Source organism: Armigeres subalbatus, chromosome 2 (assembly GCF_024139115.2).
Source record: "Armigeres subalbatus isolate Guangzhou_Male chromosome 2, GZ_Asu_2, whole genome shotgun sequence".
In the NCBI taxonomy this organism is placed as follows: Eukaryota; Metazoa; Arthropoda; class Insecta; order Diptera; family Culicidae; genus Armigeres; species Armigeres subalbatus.
In genome coordinates, this window is record NC_085140.1 from 163,003,427 (window position 1) to 163,026,835 (window position 23,409).

General features: G+C 39.3%; 1 protein-coding gene across 4 annotated transcripts in view; it reads right to left on the minus strand.

The window, feature by feature from the left end:
* Positions 1 to 927: 927 nt before the first annotated feature.
* LOC134211102 (protein I'm not dead yet-like) overlaps positions 928 to 23,409 on the minus strand; it is a 79,300-nt gene continuing 56,818 nt past the window's right edge. For all 4 annotated transcript variants that reach the window (XM_062687718.1, XM_062687715.1, XM_062687717.1 and 1 more), the window contains exons 4-9: positions 15,420 to 15,502; positions 15,109 to 15,357; positions 14,837 to 15,043; positions 14,665 to 14,762; positions 2,102 to 2,382; positions 928 to 2,040 (exon numbers count right to left, since the gene is read on the minus strand). In XM_062687718.1, coding sequence (XP_062543702.1) covers positions 1,765 to 2,040; positions 2,102 to 2,382; positions 14,665 to 14,762; positions 14,837 to 15,043; positions 15,109 to 15,357; positions 15,420 to 15,502 — 1,194 coding nt within the window. In that variant the 3' untranslated portion in view covers positions 928 to 1,764. The remainder of the gene's footprint in view (positions 2,041 to 2,101; positions 2,383 to 14,664; positions 14,763 to 14,836; positions 15,044 to 15,108; positions 15,358 to 15,419; positions 15,503 to 23,409) is intronic.

Here is a 23,409-nt window from a genome sequence, read left to right on the forward strand (position 1 = left end):
TATACAAACGAATGCAAATGACATTTTACAACACTGGGTGTAGAGAATAAGATTAGCATTAAAAAAACGTAGCAATCACTTAATGTTCAATTACGAGTTCAATATTATCTTAGGAGTCGGGTCAGGAAAGAAATTGAATAAATCAGTTTTGAGAGAGAGTTTGTAGAGGACGAACGTAAAACAAAAAAAAGTGTTCTTCGATCACTAAGAAAGTCCAACAAGTTTGTCTGGCCTGTCCATCAAAGTCGTTAGTTCTTCAAAGTCGTTAGTCCGTCAAGCTCTGATGTTCTGGTGTTCGAAGTCCGGATCCGTCACAACAAGTTCTTCCAGTCCGTCTATTCCGTCCAGTCCGTCCATTCCGTCCAGTCCGTCCAGTCCGTTAGTTCATCAAACTCGTTATTCAAGAATTCATTCTGTGTGAAAATCCGGATCGTCAGTCTGAGTCGTCCAGTTAGTCCCACCAAGTCCGCCCAATTGCCACGTCATGGAAGACAGCGGTCACCACAGAGGGGTCAGGTAGCAGCTGCTGTTGTGGACGCTGTTGAAGCGAGGTGTCGAGTGATTGGAGATTCGGATGTTGTTTCGGCTTTTGCTACAAATTTTACTTCGTCGTGAATTTCCTGAAGTAATAATTCTTGGCTCGATGATGCCAGATGTCCACACCTTATAACTGGTTTTCATTGACTTCGTAAAAGCTTTCGACAGAATCAATCATGTAAATATGTGAGACGCAAGGACGTTATCGACTAAATGATTTCAAATTGACTGATAACGGTACTCTGATATGCAAAGTTAGCTAAACGAACATGGGGCTTGGGGTCAACAAATTACACCAGGTATGCTGTTAGGTAATTAGAATTAGTTTTATAACTAAGTTACAAAATGTACCAGTGTGGAGCTTTCGGATAACGCAGATCACAACAAACCTTGATTTTATGTTTTATTATAAATCCTCATAGAATTGTTACAACTCTAACTCATGTCTCTAGAATTTTACTAACTTGCTTTATGTACCATTTTAAGTAAGTAAGTTTCGTAAGTGTCTTCACAGCTACCTGGTACCGATGCTTATCGTGTCAATAGACTATTAAAACTGTAAGTGAAATTATTTGAGTACATGCATGTTTCAACGGAAGACAGTTTGATTGCATGCTATTTCTAAGACACGGTGGTTATGCAAAATATGGCGTAGAAAATATTGGATTATCGATTCGTTCAGTTCGTGAATTGAAATACTTTTATGCAGAACTGCGTGTGAAACATTTTCACGGTGCATAAAGTTCCCTAAAGCCATTTTTTTGCCTAAAATGCTTATACATGGATGCCTAAGGATCTATTTTGTGACATTGTTAAGTGTATCCACATTTGAATGCATTTCTGAAGGTGATTCAAGCGGTGTCTTTCTACTGAATATGATTATCTATTTTGAATAGTTCTAAAGATAGTTAGCTTCATATGTCACAGATATTTTGCTTAGATAGAAACATCTAAAAATAGATATACTATACTTAGTCCTTGAGGCAATCAATTTTGAATCTTCCACTTTGTTCGAAGGTCTAAATCAATCTATTATTTCATCAATAAATTAGTCCCACTTAGTCACGTTCGTTTCCTATGGTACATGCCTACAATTGACTTTTTGGCACAGAATTTGGTTAAAACTCAATGTACTACACATTGCACTGCAATATCCTCACTTTTCTCAATTTTGATTTCTAACATGATTAACAACTAAATTAATGTACGTTAAATTTTACGCGCTCGTCAGTTCGCTGTAACGTTCGAAGGGCGAGCCCAATCCGGGAAGGAGGCAAGCTCCGGATACACGATGGCTCCCCACGTTGGGAAACTGGCCCAAACTACGATGAGTGTGAATATCGTTGGCCCAATGCCGGCAACTGCCATATCTTTGATGGCAATATTTCCCACGCCGGCCACAATGGCATTCGGTGGCGTTCCCACTGGCATGTGGAAGGCATAACTGCAGGACAACGCCGCCGGGAGCATGAGATACAGCGGATGTATTTCGATGGCGATAGCCTGTAAAGTGGATTAAAATATGAGTAAGGATGCCAGTATAAATATTTCCAATAAAGTTTACCATTTCAGCCAACACGGGTAGCATGATGTTACAGATTGCAACATTGGATGTAAACTCGGTCAGCGTTTGAGCAGTAAGGCACACCACAAACAGCAACACTAGAGGAGGCAATGTTTTCAGTCCGGACAATGACTGACCCAGTAGGGCGGACATTCCTGAGACTTTTCCACCTTCTGCCAGGGCGAATCCACCGCCCAGCAGGAAAATTAGACTCCATGGTACCTTCTGGTTGATGTACTTCCAGGTGATCAGACCAGGGGTGGCTTCGTTGGGTAGACGACCTGTAAAAGAATATTATTTCAATAGTATCAGTATTGTATCCAGTCCAAAAGCACGCATTTCCTTCTCTGTGGAATTAATCAAACTAATTTCAACGTATTTTGTCGAAAAACCTTAAAACTTTTTTGATACTTTATTTTTATTTATATACCTATTGTTGTTGGTCTTAAAAAAAAGTTACAGTGTATTAACGATGTACCATTACTCAAATTGTGGCACTGACTAATGCCATGAAGTAGTGGAAAAATATATCTATTGCATTGTGCAATGTTTCTCCAGAAGACTCGCTTTAGAAAACAACCAGAGATTTGAACGATGAGTGTATCGCAAGCCTCTCTGGACACACTGGCCCATTTGTTCCGGGGTCTCACTTATTCAGGCCGCTTTTCAGGTACTGCGCGATTTCCAACAGACCCAAGTCCCAATAGACCCAGTATCTCAGGCAACACGGGCATCACTAATGTGTATGAATGTGCCACATTCGGCCTGGGGAAGTTTAAGGTCGGGTCCTATTGGAAGCATTCGAATGCGTAGACCTCTCTCCAATGCGTTGACCACCTTGTTCTACAGCCATTTTACCACCGCTACCAACGGAACCACTACTAGTCGGTCCCAACGCTTAAGTGGAAACCTGTTTCCAACCTTTACGGGAGCAAGCATATCCCAATTTAGCTCACAGCCTATGTCTCTCCTCCCAACACCTCTAAGAGGCCACAATGGCACTATGCTACCGTCGACTGGGAGTCCTAATAACACCATCATTGACGCGTTTTAGCACGCAGCAAATTGTCTACACTTCTTGACTTCTCCCAGATCGTCCTAGATGCTGCGTCAAGTTCTCAAGCCAGTACACCCAACCGATAATTGTTACATTTTCTAACAATTCTGTATAAGAACCTACAAATAGTGTAGCTCAGTTTTTATACATGTTATGATAGGCTTTTATACAGAATGGTTAGAAAATCTAACAAACGCTGGTTGGGTGTAGCCAACCATGACGGAAAGCCCTTCAATGGTCGGACGAATCGCGAGGAAGAGAAAAAATAGGAGGAAATCTTCCGGCTCAGATGGAATAGAGTACCCGATGATTAAAAAGGAAAGGGCCAGTCATCCGAGTCTGGTCTGACCAAAAATTCCCGAATCAATGGCGTCATTAACATACTGAATAATAGTAGATCCCGAGATAACCTCCTCCCGAGATGCCTCCAAACACCGACCAATAGCCCTGACGTCCTGCATCTCCAGGGTACTTTGGAGGTTGGTAAATCGTCGGCTACGCGATAAATTTTAATCCGAAGGATACTTCGGCTTTCGGTAGTCGCATCCTGCCCTGGCTACAGAACGGACAATTCGATAGTCTTGGGGACGTCCTCCAGGGCGCCTCGAACAGGGAAAATACCTTGTCTTCTTTGATATCTCGAAGACGTTAAATCGCACCTTAGCCCCCCCAGAAACCCCTCACATAATTTTTTTAGGGAATTCCTGAGGAAAATCCTTGACGATTTAGTTTTACTTCTAGACATTTCTTCGGCTATTCTTCCAGCATAATCTCCGGCATTTCTTCTGGAATGTATTCGAGAGTTCCTTCAAGAATACATACGGAATTTCCTCCCGAAATTCCACCAGAAGTTTCTTCAAAAATTTATGACAAAAATTCTCCGATTTCGCTCCATAATTTCACTTGTAAATCTATAAGAAATTCCTTCGTAAAATCTTCAAGGAACTTCTTCAGGCATTTCTCCAGGAGCTCTTCCTTTAATTCATCCGGGATAAAACCGCCATAAACTTAATAGCGAAATCCTCTAGGATTTCATTCTAGAATTCTTTTCGCAATTACTTCAGAATATCCTTCAAGAATTCCTCTACAAATTTCTTTGAGAATTTCTCCAGGAGTTCGTCCAAGTATTTCCCCGGAAATTCTTCCAGGTATTTTTCCGGGAATTCCTTCAGGTACTTCTCCTGGAATTCCCTCAGGAATTACTCCGGGATTTTTTTCGCAGAATTGTCCTAGAATTCTTTCCGGACTTCACTCGGAATATACTCCAGAATTTCATTCGGAAATTAATTTGAGAGTTCCTCCAGGACATCTTCCATTGAGTTCTTCCAGGAATTTCTTCAGAACAAACGCCCGGGAATGCATCCAGTAATTTCATCAGCAATTCATCTGGGAATACTTTCAGGATTTCATCTAGGAACTTCGGCATTAATGCCTTCTGGCAATCTATCCGGGAATCACTTCTGATATTTCTCCGGAAATTGCTTCAGGAACTTCTCCAAGAATTATTTCAGGACTTCCTTGTGGGAATTTCTCCGGAAGTGCTTTTGGGAGTACCTCCGGGAGCTCCTCCAGAAGTTTTACCAAGAGTTGATCCAGAGACCCTCCAGGAATTTCACAGGGATTCCTGGATTCGAGGTGAAGCCAGCCTTGGACTGAAAACTTGCCAAATAAAGATAATAATAATATTTGAGGTTATGGCTTTCAGTCTTCTTATGCTCAAAAACTGGTTTTACGTTTTTATCCGACGTTTCGGTGACATATATTGCACCTTTATCAAGGAGTTAACTAAGTCTGGTTTCATTGTTACATTGTCTTAGCATTTCCTAATAAAACGCCCAACAAACATTCACTAGTTTAACTAACATCAGTGTGATGATTCAGTTCAGCACTATGTTGAATTATGTCTGTACTATTTCTTATCGCAACTTCTGTTCAGGCTTTGTTCACACAATTTTGGAGAAGTTATACAGCTACAACATCTCATTTTGAAAAACAACTTTATTACCTGATTCGTTAAACCTTCAATAAGCATTTTACTGAGCCTTAGTTCAGCTACATGTAAATTCTTCGAAAATAATAACGCATTGAGAGTAACATGATCAAGATCTCCATTAAACGTATTGCAATTGCTATTTTCATATTATTTTAAATTATTTTAAATTTTTCCTAAATCGGGTCTCGAACTGCTGACATTTGATCATCCGCCGGTAACGTTGCCATCCGCGCCATCCTTGATTTTTAAGTTATGGCTTACTCAATGCAAAACATAAATAATCATATGGCTGAATATGAATCATAATTGGACTCTTAATCAACAAGTCAATCTGTCAAACTACAGTTTGTTAATAACTGTACAAAATTTTTATTTCAACCATTGTTCAGCCAGTCATAACTATTCAACACTGGGAAAAAATATAAGAAAATAATGTCAAAACGATAGAATAAAATTCGTCTCCAACGATGGGGTTTATTAAAATTTAATGAATTTATGAACGACCTTTCTCGGATGCTCTGAATAACCGGTTGCGATATTATTCTGCCATCAATACCACACATGCAGCGAGTAAATAACTACACATATCGACATTTATTTACATATAAAAAACAACTAGTATATAGGAAATCTGTAACAGACCTGCAATATGGTTGATTTTTTTATGAATTTGTTTGTGTTCGTTTCCTTTTCAACTTTACAACAACTGCATGACTTTTCTTTATTGCACCAGCAATTTTGTTCATTATAATCTCCAACAGCTTTATTCTAGATCAGGAATTAATTATGTATCACGAAACAATTATGCATTGCCCCACGAATATAAAAAGCCTGAGTGTTCTTGACAATGAATCCAACAATGTCTTGAAAATAAATTATTATTTTCCTATCCAAATATCACCAATTCAAGCCATCACTATTTTCTTTCAAACGAAAAAAGCAAACTATTATCATGTTTTCTCCCACTGTGCGATAGATCCGGTAAAGGTGAAATCCAATGGTTAAGAAGGACAACGGTTAAGAAGGATGTCTAATGCTTGCTTATTAATATACTATTCAAACTCAATCCAACCACCCTTTTAGAGCATCACATCATAGTCGAACAGAGAATTTTGAAAATCATTAGTTCAGCACATTGATGAACTTCCCCAATGTGCTGAAATGTGATAAAACTAAAACGTTAGTTCGACCTCAAATAAAGGTGGTAAATAAATAAATAGGCAAAGTCAAATATTAGTTGGGTCAAATGCTGAGATGAAATCTATCTAGCGAATTATTCAGCATTCATTTTATTCAGCTATGAAGATTACAAATAAACAATAATTCGACTTAGATTCTTATTTGTAGCTTGTCGTTGTTTGTTGGGCGGGACTTAGTTAACTTAGCGACTTAGAATTCCTCTGATAATTTCCACGGGAATTCCTCCGGAAATTACTCTGCGAATTCCTCTTCTGAGGTGTATCTCCCGGAGAAGTTCCCAAAGGAACTACCGGAGGAGCTCCCGTAAGAACTCTCGAAAGAATTTCAGGAGGAACTCCTAGAAGAATTCCTAGAGGACCTCCCGAAGGAACTCCCACAGAAACTATAGGAAGAACTTCAGGAGGAATTTCCATTTAAATTTCTGAAGAAAGCCTAAATGATTTCCTGAAAAAAGCCTGAATGAGTTCCTGGCAGAGCTACTGGTGGAATTCCCGAAGGAGCTCTCGGAGGAATTCTCGTAGGAACTTCCGGAGGAATTTCTGAAGAAACTCCCGGGAGAATTTTCAAAGGAACCCCCGGAGGAAATGCCAGTGAAACTATCAGAAGAATCCTCGGAAAAAATCGTGGAAAATTCATCTTATAGACAAATCTCGTCTAGCTGAAACCTTTGTAGGGGTATATAGCTGGACCATCGTCATCGTCAGAGGACATCCCGGAAAATTTCCTGAGGGGCTCCCAGAGAAATTCTCGGAGGAGCTTCTGGGTGAATTTCAATATAAATTCCTGAAGAAAACTAAATGAATTCCAGAAAGAAAGCCTGAATGAATTCCCAGAGTAAATTCTGGAGAATTTCCCGGAAGAATTTTCAGAGGAACCCCCGTAGGAACTGCCGATAGAACTACTGGAAAAATTCTCGGAGGAGTTTTTGGATGAAATTTTTGGTGAAATTTTTGGATTAATTCCCGGCAAAATTGATGGTGAAATTCCTGAAGACATTGCCGAAGAAGTTGCTGGAGGCATTCTTTAAGAATTCCTGATAGAACTTCGGATAGAATGACTGGAGCAATTGTCGAAGGAATTGCTAGAGGAAGCTTGCATATTGTTTTTCTGCCTATTTGATAATAAATATTATTTCAGAGTGGATTTGTTTAGAAATTCAAATATCATTATTGTTGTTTAATAAACGCACAACGTGAACGTTGCATTGTGGGCATGAATGCGTCACGTTTATTAGCGTTGCGTTCTAGTATAAAACGCTGACTTCAACGCCCAGCGCAACGTGCTATTGTGATCCAGCCTTTACTGTTGATTGTGGATTTCGTTTCAAAGTTTTTGGAAGGAAATAGTGCCAAGCACTAATATCCATGTGTTTTCAAAAAAACACTATAAAACTACTAATTAGAAGACCCAAAAAGTTGCCCCCCCCCCCTCTGCTCGAAATCCTGGCTACGCCCATGATAATATTAGCTACAAGTTACAAGTTACAAGTCAAAAATTACAAGTACTTGTAATTTGTGTTGCATAAAAGTGATTCGCCAACTAATAATATTAGTACTTGTATTATTAGTAAGGTTGGAATGACAAGTCTGTCAGGTTCATTTACCTGTCAAAATTCATCTGAGAGTTCACGGCAATAAATTATTTGTTTATGTTTTTCTGCAATATACCTACACGGAACACGAATTTATTATCTTCTTTAATTTGTTGATTCAATATTCTTCTCACTTTAATTTATTTATTCCGCCGATCAATCCGATTTCGCGGTATTGGCATTTATTACAAAGAAGAAGAAAAAGTAATGCACGCTGGAATGATTTATTACGTGGTTTGTAAAGGCAAATTTTGGTATTGACATGGGTTTAAATTTGGGCGATTTGTACTTTACTGAACGTATCTTCCATGAAAAATCTAATTTTGCTAGACTCGTGTTACGCGTGTTCTTGAAGCGAGTTTCAATTTACGTGTTTTGCGGGACTTATGCGGGTTTGGATTTTGTTTTTAGTCCAATAATTAAAATTGTTGAAACTATTATGAAATTTAGGCGATTTCTTTAAAGATAAATCATCTCAAAATTTAAGTTCAAAATACTTACTGATGATAATATCGAATCAAATTTTATTAAAAATTTAAATAGTTTTTCCTTTCTTTTCCATGATTGTTGTCAAAAATAGGGCAATATGCATGACCCCTCCCGAGATTGTTCAGTACAACTCACATTTGAGTTGAATAAAGTCAACTTTAGGTAAATTAAAAATACTAAACTTTGCTTTGGGTTATATGGTAATATGTTTTTACGTGAATTACGGTAAACTACGTAGTGTTAGAAGAGCCATTTAACACAAAATTGGGTTATTGAGCCAAAGTACGGTTTTAAGCGAAAACAACCCACTTTTTAGTAGCCCCACCATTCGAATACTTGATGTCAGCACAAGTATTCCTGTTTTCTCCAGAGTTATTTGAAAAATTTCATAATTCTCAGTTTTGTATTGGAACGAGCAATTTATTCTTAGTACATAAGTATGTGGGCCCTCCTTAGCCGTGCGGTAAGACGGGCGGCTACAAAGCAAGACCATGCTGAGGGTGTCTGGGTTCGATTCCCGGTACCGGTCTAGGCAATTTTCGGATTTGAAATTGTCTCGACTTCTCTGGGCATAAAAGTATCATCGTGCTAGCCTCATGATATACGAATGCAAAAATGGTAACCTGGCTTAGAAACCTCGCAGTTAATAACTGTGGAAGTGCTTAATGAACACTAAGCTGCGAGGCGGCTCTGTACCAGTGTGGGGATGTAATGCCAATAAGAAGAAGAAGAAGACATAGTATTTCACTGTATGTTAATTTAAAGCATTTTGAATACTAAGTCTTTAAAAACAATAAAACGATGTATAATTACTTTGCACAGCTGAAATAATAAAATGTAAGCTACTTGTAAATTAAATTACAGCACCATTCATACTTGTAAAAGAAACAACAAGCCAAAGCTAATAATTTGTACTTGTATTTTCTTTATGCAACAGTTACTTGTAAATTCTGCTAATATTATTAGTGCGCTTCACTTGTAATATTAGACTTGTAAATTGATACTTGTAGATTAATTATGCAACGGAAAAATACAAGTTATAAGCTACTTTACTAATATTATTGGTAAAATTTCGATTATGCTACAGGCCCCTGGACGCCTTTAGTCCCACAGCAGCTCTCCGAATGCTGGTTTTCGGGAAACACATTGGACGTTCTCATGAGACGTTCTTTTCAAGCCCTCATTGGAAACGAAGCAATGCGGACCTGTTAGAAGAAAACAGATATTCTTCAATGGTCGGCTCGGTTCTGCCTGTCATTCTATTTCTCGTCGTCTTACACCAACTTGGTAGCAGGAACTCATAGTGTCACGTAGTTTCTAATTTTTTGCTAAATAGTCTGAGGATAATCAAAACGGCTAGATTTTGAAATTAATTTCAAAATCTAGACGTTTTGATTATCCTCGAACTAAGAAAGCCACATCCATAAGCAACTTCAATTCCAGTCGACAATTAATAATAATTGCTAAATAAGTAAAACGTACTTATGTATAACATGTGTGCTGCTCGAGATAGACGAGGTTCTTTGTTTCATGCCACCAAACATCTGTATTTTTATTTTTGATCGCACGCGGGTTAATGCACAATCCGCCGTAAGCGGAATCTTTCATTGGATCACTTCGGTAGGGTTTTACGTGACCGTTCGTGGGCACATTTGTCGAGGGAGACATCTATTTCCCAACCGCAGAATCGTAGAAGTGATTGGAGTTTGCAATGACCGGGGTCTAACCTTGTGGCCCCACTTCCGCAAGGTAAAAGTCAGCTGCAAAATCCAAGGTAACATGCTCAGAATTCTATCCAAGCCCCATCAGAACAACAATAGGGTGCTCTGCCTGCGGATAGGTCAGGCTATTATTAATAGCCCTCTCCTTTACGGCTCAGAACTTAAGCCCCCAAACGCAATACAACGGAACGGCGACGGAATCGGAAAATTTGACAGTTAGCCAATAATTTTTTCTGTCAAATTTTCCGTTTCCGTCGCCGTTCCGTTGTATTGCGTTTGGGGCTTTTACATATCGTACCCACCGTACCTCACCGATACTCTGTCACCGACGTTCAACCACTATATGTCAAAGCTGAGTAGTCCACCCGCGACGCAGAAAAACTAAATCAACAAAAATGACAGTTGTGCGCCGCCTCCCTATCGAGTGGTGTGCCCCAGAAAACGCGAGCACTTTGAAACTTGGATTCCATGAGGAGTGTCCTTAACTGATCCTCCGCTCCATACTTCAGTAGAGGACTTAGAAGTTCAGTGGCAGAACTTTAGTATAGCGAATACAGAAACCATGAACGCAGGTTTACGGATGGATCGGTTTCAACCCGTGGAGTTGGAATTAGAGTCATCGGTCCAATTCTCACAATCTCGGACAGTCTTCCAAGCCTGCGTCTCTTTCATTGCAATCACCTACCCACCCCACCGAGTAAACTGCTTTAAGTTCTCACAGCATCAGAAAATTTCCGTGCTGCAGGGTGAATCCGCAGCATCCTCCGGAACACGACGGTTGCACTGACCACCTCGTTGGTGCTGGCCATCCAGGGCAGCGCTTCGTAACGACAGTCCCCCGGGCAGACACAAAGACCTAGATCAGGAAGACCATCTGGGAAGATGTCAGAGAACCTCTACTTCCCAATAGCTGCGGCATAATGAGGGAGCTATAGGACGATCTGTCCGACCTGAAGGGTCAGCAGATTATTTCTCGGCTCTCACACTGCTCGAAGTATCAAGTGCCCAGATAAACCTTGTGGCCTTCTATTTTCTAAGATTTAATCTAATTGTTTAGTACAACTGAATTCTATGAGACCCTTAGATACACAACTGGGCAGTAAGTCCTACAATCGGTGGTGAACGGACCTCACTGGTTTATCCAGAATTGTAATCCCTTCCCTCCGATGACTGTGATTAAGTCCCATTTTCGAATTATAGATTGTCTTCAACTTCAAACCTCATACAATAGCACCAAATCTCTATGAAATCTCTAAGAAATCTATGAAGTCTGATTTGAGCTATTTTCGAAACTTACTTATTTAGTGGGTTTTTCATAAGATCAGAAAACAATTTACCTATCATTACCCAGGGCTGGAAATCGCAAGTCTAGTTTCCGTTATATTCTTTTGAACTGAACGAAATTTAAGGCCCGCAGGTTTTTATTCGAGGCATTTGAAAATGATGTTTAATACATGCAAATGGCACGCCAGTGCGCAGCGTCCCTGGAAAGTCATGCAATATTTACATAAAGTTGGCTCATACATAAACAATCAAATGAATAGCCACCTTGTCCTCAAAAATTTCTATTTCATTTTTGAAAATTAGTAACGATTGCAATCAGAATTTTAGAGCGATTTTTTCTTCACTTTCCAAAAATGCTGCGAAATTCGATTATGGGCACCCTCATTTTATAGGCACGAATTAAAAAGTGTCGAATGAGTGCAATAAAGGAAAATCAATGGAAAAAAAATAAATATATTTACCTAAAGTGCAATTATAGATCTTTTATAAGTGATTGCTTTCGGCATCCTTCCTAACGCACGAGAAAGGCATCATCACAGTTGTTCCCTATCTGTCCTGTTCGACGCACGCGATTGCAGATAGCTCTGCAGAATTATATTCGCTCGGACGTTTTGGAGTTATTGTTAGTGCACTAGCATTGTTCTCAGTTCGCGCACTTGGTCGTCTGGATTTGTTTGCAAAGATATCCAAACAGCAACGGCACGATATGATGGAAATCATCAATACCGTGCAATTTTGCTTTCCTGCCAATTTTCCGCGCCCGTCGTGGAGCGAAATTGCAAGTTTTGTCAAACAATTGGATGGTGATGTTGCATACGTTGAAACAGTGTATAAAATGAAGGAGAACCGAAGTATTTGTATAAAGTACAAAACGAAGGAGGCAATGACGGAGTCAATGGTCAAAACAAGCCATCCAAAAATTTCGTATGCGGTGACGGAAAATCGATTGAAGTGTGTATGACGGTTGCAGGGCAAAATGTACACTAAGTCTGGGTGTTTGATCTCCATCCGGAAATCACTGACAAAGAACTGTCCTTGGTCTTTGGAAAATATGGAAAAGTGGATCGAATCGTGCGTGAAAAGTTCCCGGCCGTCTTGGGTCTCGAGCACGTGTACACGGGCGTGACCTTGAAGATGATATTCCGTCATCGATTGAGGTATGAAACAGGAAATGAAAGGTTTCTATGATGGACTAAAAAACAAGTGCTTTGTGTGTCAATCGAAAGGACACCGGAAAAATTCCTATCGAGAAAGATTGAATCGGAGTCAGTAGAAATCATATGCACGAATAGTTAAAAACTTAGACCAACACCAGAAGCCGGATCCAATAGTTGATGAAATTATTGAATGCGTGGAAGAAGAAATACTCGAGGAGGACCCTGAGCTGGACCAGGAAAAGCAGCCACCGGAACAACAACATGCGAGAATCGATGACGAGGCTAATTATCGTACATGCGGTATTCCGAATGCTACCCAGTTGGTAACCAAATTCAACGCTGCGATGGAGGAACAAACTGGGAAGTTAGTGGCGAGCCAGCGTCGGGCACAATTAGCTAAATCTGGATCGAGGGAGCATCATCCACCAAGGAAAAGCTCTCGCAAAAGTAAAAAAATAAATGATTTTTTTAGGTTTTACTTTGTAACAATATGAACGAAATATCGGCTCCGTGAAGTTTTTTTTATAAAGCGCCTGAGCCTATTAAATAAACCAGTTATAAAAAAAAGGCATCATCAGGGTTGGCTATTAGAATACATAAATTATTCCTTTTAAACTCGTCTTATGACAAGTGAATACATTCCACTAAAAGCTTAGAATAATTTGCTTCACCTTGAATGATATTCTGTTCTTTCAATATGCTTAAGAAGAGTCCCTTGGTTGGACCTAAGGTTGGTCTCTTTAAGCCCCTCTTTTCACTACGACCTATGGTACCCTTCTTTTGATGAATTTATTTGCAATTGTGACGTTAAACATATTATTTGTTTGATAGAAAAAAATACATATCATATTAGTTAACATTGTGCAACTACTATTTTCTTACACTAACACAAAGTGTTTATGCCATTTCTAGGATTTCTTTTTTATCAATGCCAAGAACGACATAAAACGCAAACGCTTGTCGCGCTATAGATACAATTAGGGTACAATAAAGCTTGCGAATTGCATTTGAGCTTTCTATATCGACATTATCAATGTCGAACAAAGCTTCATTTTTGCTATAAAAGTATAAAAATCAACCATAGCATAGCGCTTTCAAAGCTCTCAAGCTGCGTTGGTTGCGATGATTCTTTATTGTGACAGTATATACTCTGAAAAACCGAGATAAATCACCCTAGCGATAATGTCGCCTAGCTCGCGCATTGAAGAAGATAACGAGGAAACACATTAGAGTAGTAACATTTTTTGTATTTATGCAAACACATCATTGCTTTTATCTGCTTTCAAAAAACTTTGTTGAGCTTGTGTGACAAATTGGAGTTCTGACAAAACTTAGGAGTACAATTATACGAAAGAATTTTCAAAACGTAAAATGACCACATTTCCTGAGAAATCGGCCAATGTTTAACTCATAATAACAGTGTGTCTCACATTATTTGTATGTATACACACTAAAACATAACTTCAATTCATTGAGCTGGCCTTCTAAGAAGTTATCCTGGTTAAAATTTCGATTATGGGAGTTGACAACCCAATATTAGTGTGTGCGAAGAGAAAAACTGATTATACACTGCAAAGCATAGCTGATGATCTTGTCATATGTTCTAATCTAAAAACGCCTAAGTACTAAATGATGTTGAATTAAATTCGGATTAATATTGCAATAAATCTCATGAAAGTCGTTCAATGTGTAATTGTGGATCACCGTGGAACATAGTTTCCCATGACATATAGTCCCCTATAGTCTGACATTTCAGATAATCGCGTTGTAGCGTAAAAAAGTTACATCGACTCAATCACCATAGAAAGGTTAATCGTGTTTAAACGATGACCTTGATCTTATCTTCCCAAATATATTGATGCATTTCACCAAGACGACTTGAGTATTCGTTACAAGTCATCCAGAGATAACGATTTTGTTGAATCAAAAACTTTTCAATCAAACAGTTCATTAGACCTCGACTGAAAAACGAAAATATAGGATTCTATTTCTACGCATGATAATGACAATGTCATGGGCAACGCTATTTTACTGATAACGACACGAAAAAATACATGGAACATGCGCTTACCGGGGTTTCTTCGGAAGAACTTGAAACACCTCCAGTTGGCAGGAATCATGAACAGAACGATTACAATAAACATCGCCGGGGTAGCGTCCTTGATTTTGCTACAATTAAAGAACGCGACTAATTATCATGCTTGCTCTAATTTCGTATTATTTTAACGGATCATTATACTTACACAGCTGGCAACAAATCCGCCCAACCGGTGATAAAACCGGGTTCTCGCATGAAAAACAAGGCAATGGCAACCAAAAACAGGAAAGCAACGCTCTTTTCGTGCGACGACATCGGTCCCAGTTCCTTATAGCGGGTTTCGATAACGCGACGTGCAACGGCTTCACCCTCCTTTCCAATCTCGGCGGCCTTGGCTTCGGGACTGTTTGGCCTGCAAAGGATAAACATACGAGTGTGTTCACTATAATACAAAACTTATTCTCGTGGAACCCAAACCTGAACATGCCCATGTACAGCCACTGCAGATAGACCCACGTCAGGAAGGTGTAGACCAACATTCCGGGAACGTTGTAGAACATGAACTTCGGGAAGTCGATGCCCGGTGCATCCGGGAAGCGTCCTTCGTAGATACCCTTGAAGGTGAGATTAGTACCGGACCCAACGATGGTACCGCAGCCTCCCAGGGTGGATGCGTAAGCCGCTCCAACAAAGTAACAGATGGTCGTCTTCGATGGTTTTCGTGGTCTAATAGTAGTGGGTAGAGTGGAAGTCATTTGTTAAGGTTGGAAAATAAAAATAAAACATACTCATCAGATTGCTTCTCGTTACCGAGCATTCCTTCCTCCTCGCTGGTCTTTTTTGGTCGTTCGTACATTTGACACAATCCTTGCTGAAATGTTTAGAGATAAAATATAGATTACAATTTGTATCACGAAACATATTTGAATTAGAATAAAAAACAAAATATTTTATCATATATACGTCATTGAAGTCATTTACCATAAATATTATTAAATGTACATACCCCGAGTAGACGAAAATAGCTCAATAATATCAAATGTTGATAAGATAGCAATATGAGATATGGACATTATTTATGTGAGAGACATTATTTATGTGAAAAATCAGACGACAATATAAATATTTTGCACTAAAATATCATGAGGAGATCTAGTTATGCTATTTGTAAGAATTGATCAATATTATGTGCCATTAGTTTGTTCTTATCTTGATTTTTAAATGATATTTCGGTTCAGGTTTTTTTAATATTGTTGCGTGTTCTTTTATCTCTTATATCTTTCAAGTCCCTATTATGACTTGTTATTCTGTTCATTGCTTCTGCCCAGGACTTGCTCATTTAGCAAGGCATATGCATAATGGTAGGAGCATAAAGTCTAATCAAGCTTGAGACACAGAATAGACAAACTTATGAGGCCTACACAATGTATAACCCGATGAGAACAGATTAATGGCTATCCGATGAGAATGAATAAAATTTGTGCAAATTTGGATATTCGTAACAACTTTTAACTTCGCAAACTCGATAATTGAGTTGATCCACTTTTTGCGAATAATGAGGTGAGGCAATTTTACTCAGTGAGTGAAAAGAAACGGGCATATGTATTGTTGTTCGATATTGCTAAATCATTGAAAGCGTTCTTCCATCCAATCTTCTTGATACGTTCGAAAACTCAAAATTTATTTATATTACTCTTTTAAACTCTACTTCTAAACTGGGCAATCTGTCTCGAATATTTCCACTCAAGTTTCTAGCCGTTCGAAATTCAGTCTTGCTACAATAAGGGGTAACTTTATCCAATCGGAACTTTTTATCTTGGTCCTGACTAACGCAGCGAACGATGTCGGAGCAAGCATTGGAATCGTGGATATTGATCAAATCGTAGCATCTACAACCAGGGATTGTTTAAATAAAATGCCGAAGGTGCGCGTGCTCTCGCTGCTGCGTACGAGTCAAAGGCTGCACTACCCTTTCGGACAGCACGGGTTGTGCACATTGTGCATTTGGAATTCATCGAGAAACCAGAGACCCGCGAAGAGTGAAGCCAAAAGTACCAAATGAACCATGTTGGTCAAACGCATTGGCGTAACTAGCCTCGATGCATTGTGGGGGCTATTGCCCCTTCATCTCTATTTTGAGCTTCTTTTTAAAAAATATCGAGCATTTTACCACCTCATTTAGTTATCTTAGTGGTAATGTGATAAATGCGGTCCAACCACCTAAGGCAATTGCGGATCAATCACACTCATTTAATTTTCTCAAGCTCGTGCTCTCTGTTATAGCCCACAGTATCGAAGTGTAATTGTTTACCAACCGATGATTACTACAACGACTCGAGTTGATAGCGTATGGCTATTGCATCTAAGTGTAGTAGTCGACTTTGTCCCGCACACTCAAAGGACAATAGGTGATGGTTCGCCGTCAGGTTTCCACCGGTAGGCAGAGGATATTTTGGTATGAATCATAAATATTCTATCTCTAATTTAAAGAAAATAATGCAACATTCCTCCAGGAATTTCGACGAGAATCCTCCAAGGACTCCGATGAGAATCCTTTAGTTAGGTTTCGACGAGAACCCTGCAAGCATACTGTGGGAAATAAAGTGAGCCTGAAAAAAAGCATTTCCAGTTTTTGGTTACATTGATAAATAAAATAGAATTTAAATAAAACAAAATGATAACGATTTTGAAATTCTATCGTAGTAGGCATTCGAAATGCCAGCATAAATTTGAAATTGAATCTCAGTAGGCTGACATGGAATTCTAGATTGTTAGAAAGGGACAAAGAAAATAAATGAAGATCATTCAGTGTTCGTTTCTTGAGGCGTGAACACGTCATTTGTTTGCAAGTGTCCAACGCATATTTTCAACAAAAAAAAAGTAAGTTGGTGAACGGATTTGCTTGGCTACGACACATACCAAAGGGAATCCTTCAGGGATTCTAAAGGAAATCCACCATGGATTTCGACGGAAATGTTCCAGTAATTCCAATACAAATCTACATGGGATTCCGATTGGAATCCTCAAGGAGTTCCGAATATTCCAGGAATTTGAACGGGAATGTTTCGGGGATTCCGACAGGCATGTTCCAGGGATTCGGACAGGAATGTTCCAGAGAATCCGACGAATGCTTTAGGCATTCTGACGGGAATGTTCCAGAAGTTCTGACGTGAATGTTGCAGTGATTTCATAGGCAATGTTCCAGGGATGTAGTAGCAAATCATCGAAAGGTTCCGAAGCTATTTGTCGAAGTATCCCAAAACAAGTTCTCACAAATTTCTGTGTTGCCTTGCATAGATTTTTCTTGTCTGCTAGACGTGAAGCCAGAATTGCTTCTATTCTCTTCGCGTGTCTCTACCCAGCAGCACAAGCCGGACTAATTTGGTTGCTGCAACTCGATTATAACCAAATTCAGTTATATGTAGATTGCAGAAACTTCTATAGCACATTTGTGCTGCTAGGGTAAGTGTATCGGTTTTGGTCACCTTAGTGCCTAAATTGGTCAACCCTGAAAAATGCATAATTTTCTCAAACTATCGATCAATTTCAGCAGCGAGGAAGCACACGGGATATATCTCCTGTTAGAGCTAATAAACCCTCAAAAAATGTTTTGTTGTTGAAATTATGCGAAAAACTGATCAAATTAGGAATAATAACATCGTCTCTGCGAGAAACTTGAAATCATATTAAGGAAAATCCTCATAAAACCCAAATTTAAAAGTACTCACGTTTTCAAGGGCACGCCACTCAATACGGAAGCGACGCACAACTGTCATTTTTATTATTTCACGCATGCTGCGACGCAGAAAAGCCAAAAGTCATTTGGCCGGAAGGGTCATTTTGCCGAAAGGGTCGTTTGGACGAAAGAGTTGTATGGCCGAAGGGTCATTTGGCCGAAAAGGTCGTTTGACAGAAAGGGTCATTTGGCCGAAAGGGTCGTTTGGCCGAATGGGTCATTTGGCCGAAAAGGTCGTTTGGCTGAATGGGTCATTTGGCCGAAAAGGTCGTTTGGCTGAATGGGTCATTTGGCCGAAGGAGTCGTTTGGCCGATAGGGTCGTTTGGCCGAAAGGGTCATTAGGCCAAAAGGGACATTAGGTCGAAAGGGTCATTTTTCCGAAATGGTTATTTGGCCGAAAGGGTCATTTGGCCGAAAAGGTAATTCGACCGAAAGAGTCATTTGGCCGCATAGGACATTCGGCCGAATAGGTCACTTGGCCGAATAGGTAATTTGAAAAGTGAGAGATAAGGAATGAGAAGTGAGACGTTTCACTTCTCACTTTTCATTTTTCTCTTCTCAATGTAAAAGTGAGACGTCTCACTACCCACTTCGCACTACTCACTTTTCACAGTGAGAAGTGAGAAATGGGGAGTGAGAAGTGAGACGTCTCATTTCTCATTCCTAATGTGAGTGAGAAGGGCGAAGTGAGTAGTGAGACGCCTCTCTACACACTTCACGCTCCTCTTTTTCAACAGTGAGAAGTGAGAAATGAGGAGTGAGAAGTGAGACGTCTCACTTCGCACTCCTCATTTCTCACTTCTTTCTGTAAAACAGTGAGAAGTGCGAAGTACGTAGTGAGACGTCTCACAACTCACTTCGCGCTCTTCATTTTTCATAGCGAGAAGTGATAAATGAAGAGTGAGAAGTGAGGCGTCTCTCTTCTTACTCCTAGTTTCTCACTTTTCAAATGACCAATTCGACCAAATGACTTATTCGGCCTAACGTCTTTTTCGACCAAATGACCCTTTTCTTTCAAATGACCCTTTCGGCCAAATAACCTTTTCGGCCAAACGACCTTTTCGGCCAAACGACCCTTTCACCTAAACGACCCTTTTGGTCAAATTACCCTTTCGGCCAAATGACCCAGTGGGTGATCCTTTCGGCCTAATGACCCTTTCGACTAAACGACCATTTCGGCCAAACGACCATTTCGGCCAAATGACCCAGTGGGCCAAATGACTTTCAGCCTAATGGTCTGTTCGGCTAAACTATCGGCCTAGTGGCATTCGGCCAAATGGCTTTCGTTCGAATGGGTTTCGGCCAATCAACCCTCCTCCATTTTTTTTACCTGGAATCCTTGTAGCGTGATGTATAATTGAAAATTGGTTGCTACAGTTATTTTTATTTTTTGACAATATTTTCCATCCTACATAAACAAGCCACGCGTTTGGAAAATGTAATAAAAAAATCAATTTACATTGACCATCGATAAAAAAAGTATATCTGAAATAGTTAAAAATCTATTCCATCTGAAAAAAAAAGTGTTTTTATTGACAGTAGATTATTTTCTCTACGATTTTTTTTTCGCACAGTAGCATTATAGTAACCGTCAAAATGATCAATGATGAAATAGCGGATCCATATGAGGAAACCCTGCTGAATAATTATAAAATACATTGGGGTTGCTTTACAAGCAAATTTTTATACGCGAATTTTGGAATTAAAGTGGTTCCATATACATACATATATTCAAATTCTCATTGAAGCAATTTTCACGTAGTTTTTGGGTTTTGGACTTCAGCGTAAACATATTGATTTATTTTAATTATTATTCACATGCAGAGATTCTTGGAAAGTTAAAAGACGCGTTTCCTTTAGAATATTTTGAAATATTTTCAATGTAAATAAATATTTAAAATCAATTTACATATATCCATGGCATAGACGTAAGAATTGAAAAGTGATTGAAATGCATTTTAAGAAATCATATGAACAAACTACATATTCTCTTATTTCCTTATTTTATTAATTCATATCGCGAAACATCGAACAAAGAATACGCCAATCAACCATCTTTCTATAGAATACCTAAGCGTGTAATAATCACCGTTTAGATCTCGAAAATCATGCCAAAGCAGAACCGAAAAAGTGCAGTTAGAGTGCTGCTCTGTGCATGACTCTTTGAGAGCCCCGAACACGTTTCTCACTTACTCGCCTCTCTCGATCTGAACGGGCTTGCTCCTAACATCGCGTGCTGCAAGCAAAGAGTTTCGTGCCGCACCATATTCCTGTCTATAACCAGTGACATGATATACTATGCGCATTATAAGGTATCAAGATCCATGTATGGATCATTCCTTCAATCACCAAAGTAGGAAATATACAAACCGGTGATCGAACCGGACATTATTCTAAATTACTTTATAAGAGTGATTTTTTCTATAAATGACATAAATTTATCACTAATCGGACCGGACAGTCTGCATACCGTATCGAATGAGAACGGTCAACGATGCATAAACTTTGCAGCCTCACGTGGAGTGGTAGTTCGAAGCACTTTCTTCCCCAGCAAGAAAATCCACAAGGCCACATTGAGATCAACTAACCAAGAAACGGAAAACAAAATTGACCACGTTCTAATCGACGGTAAATTATTTTTCGACATCACGAACGTCCGCATCTACCGCAGTGCGAATATTGAATCCGACCACTACCTCGTTGCATTATGCCTGCGCTCAAAACCTTCGACGGTGTATAACACGCTTCTGAATATTTTTGCCTAGTAACGTACCGACAGGGTACCGGGTACCCACGTTTTGGTATGACCATAACTTCGTCAGTTTTCAACCGATTTGGACGACTCGTTTGCTATGAATTAAGAAATTCATCCTCTATCCGTTCCATGTCACATAGGACCGATCCGGATTACCTGGTTACCGGAGTTCCGGATTTGCTAGACCATGTCTCAAAAATGGAGAAGTTGATCTTATAGAATCCAAATGATGATTTCTTGTACCCTGAGCTACCAGTTTCGCAGAAAATTCGAGGGTTATGACTTCCCAACGTATTAGGACCACGTGATCATATGGACTCGGAACGGACATCCCGGAATAGGTTCCCGTGGGCCCTATAGTGGCCGCAAATTCATTCCTGGCAATATGGGTATCAAAATTCTTGAAATTGTTTCGGGAACATGTTATTCATATAGTTGAAACCATAGGATGGATATGAACCGGAACGGTCATTCTGGAACAGGTTACCAGGGGCCCGTAGTGGCCACAAACTCATTTAGAAGAAACCCTGGCAATATGGGTATCAAAATTCTAGGAATTGTTCCGGGAACATGTTTTCCATGTAGTTGAGACCATAAGATGGATATGAACCGGAACGGTCATTCTGGAACAGGTTCCCGGAGGGCCCGAAAGGCCCGTAGTGGCCAAAAACTCATTTAGAATAAACTTTGGTAATATGGGTTAGACCCTGCTGCGCCGCCGCGCCATATACCGCCGCCGCCGGTGGTTTTACTCACGCCGCCGCCGCCGACAATTTTGGGTCGGCGCGCCGCCGATCTTAATTTTGCCACGCCGATGACTAATCGCAATAAAAAAAATCAATTAACCTAAGTCGAGTCGAGTAAAGTACAAACTAAAGATGGCCTTACAGTTGAAGACGAAATACGTATCTATAAAGCAATACAACGTGGTGGAGTTTATTGGAATAGTACTAATCTCGTCTTATGATAGTTCATAAATGGTGAAAAGGTGGAAATCGTCAGAATTCAATTTCAACTCTACCTTACGAAATGATGTCTCTAAGTCAGTGTGGTGAAATACATTGTCTGGATTAATAAATATGTTGGTTGATAAGTTTATGAGTTTGCATTAGGCTTCATCTAGTGGATTTCTTGTACCAAGTAGAATAACACATACAATGTTTAACTGATCTTTGGAATTCTTCTAAGCCAAGCCTTTGGCATTCAGTCGAGCACCTAAACCTGTACGTGACTTTAGAAATTCTTTTTTCTCCGAAATTTCCTTCAGAATTTACATTACGAAATTCTTCAGAACATAATTTACGCTAGCTAGAAATTCGTTCCAAGACTCCTTAAGGAATTCCTCTAGAAATTCTATACTGAATTTCTTCGAAATCAACAAACACTTTTTTTAAGCAATGCCTTCGGATTTTTTTTTTGAGAATTACTTCGGAAATTTCTCCTATTATTTTTTTTTTGGTAATTATTCCATGAATTCCTTAAATTATTTCTTCTAGACATTACATAGAAGATTTCTTAGAACTTTTCAATGAACTTCTTCGAAACTTCTACCAGAAATTTCTTTAAAACATTCTTCGGGAATCCTTCCAGAACTTCCTGCAGGAATTCCTCCTAAAATGCTTTCACGAGTTCATTCCGAAATTCTTTTAGTAATACCTTGGTAATTTTTCAGTGTTTAATGCTTATATTTTTATTTTACTCTTTCGAAAATTCAATTAGTAACTACATCGAAAACTATTTCATTCTCTTATTATTTTTCAAAGGATTTTTGGAAAGAAATTCCAAAAGAACTATAGGGTGGCTATAGGGTGGCTCAAATTAGTATGGGAGAAACTTTTTTCATTTTTTTTATGGGCCGTATCATACTTCTTGATCGTAAATTGTGCCGTCCAACTGCAAATCACTGTTTTTCGATGTTTCTGCATACATTTTACCATATATCATTTACCATATAAACTTCCAAGGATTTTAGCACCGCCCAAACGTTGACCGATTTGGCTGGAAATTTTGTCCAGAGCATCAGGGCATCAAATAGAACCGAATAAGAGGGCGGCCCATCAAAAATTTGAAAAGTGTTTTTTGAGCCACCCCTAGTGTAGGAGTTTCCAAATTAATTTTCGAAGGCATTTATACAAGAAAGCCTGAATTGATTTTCAAAAATAATTTCCGTTGGAACTGCTAAAAAAGTTTTGGAGGTATTTCTAAAAGACTTCCCCAAAGAATCCCTAAAGGAATTTCCAGAGAAATCCATAAAGGAATGTCTGAATGTATTTTTGAAGGAATTTA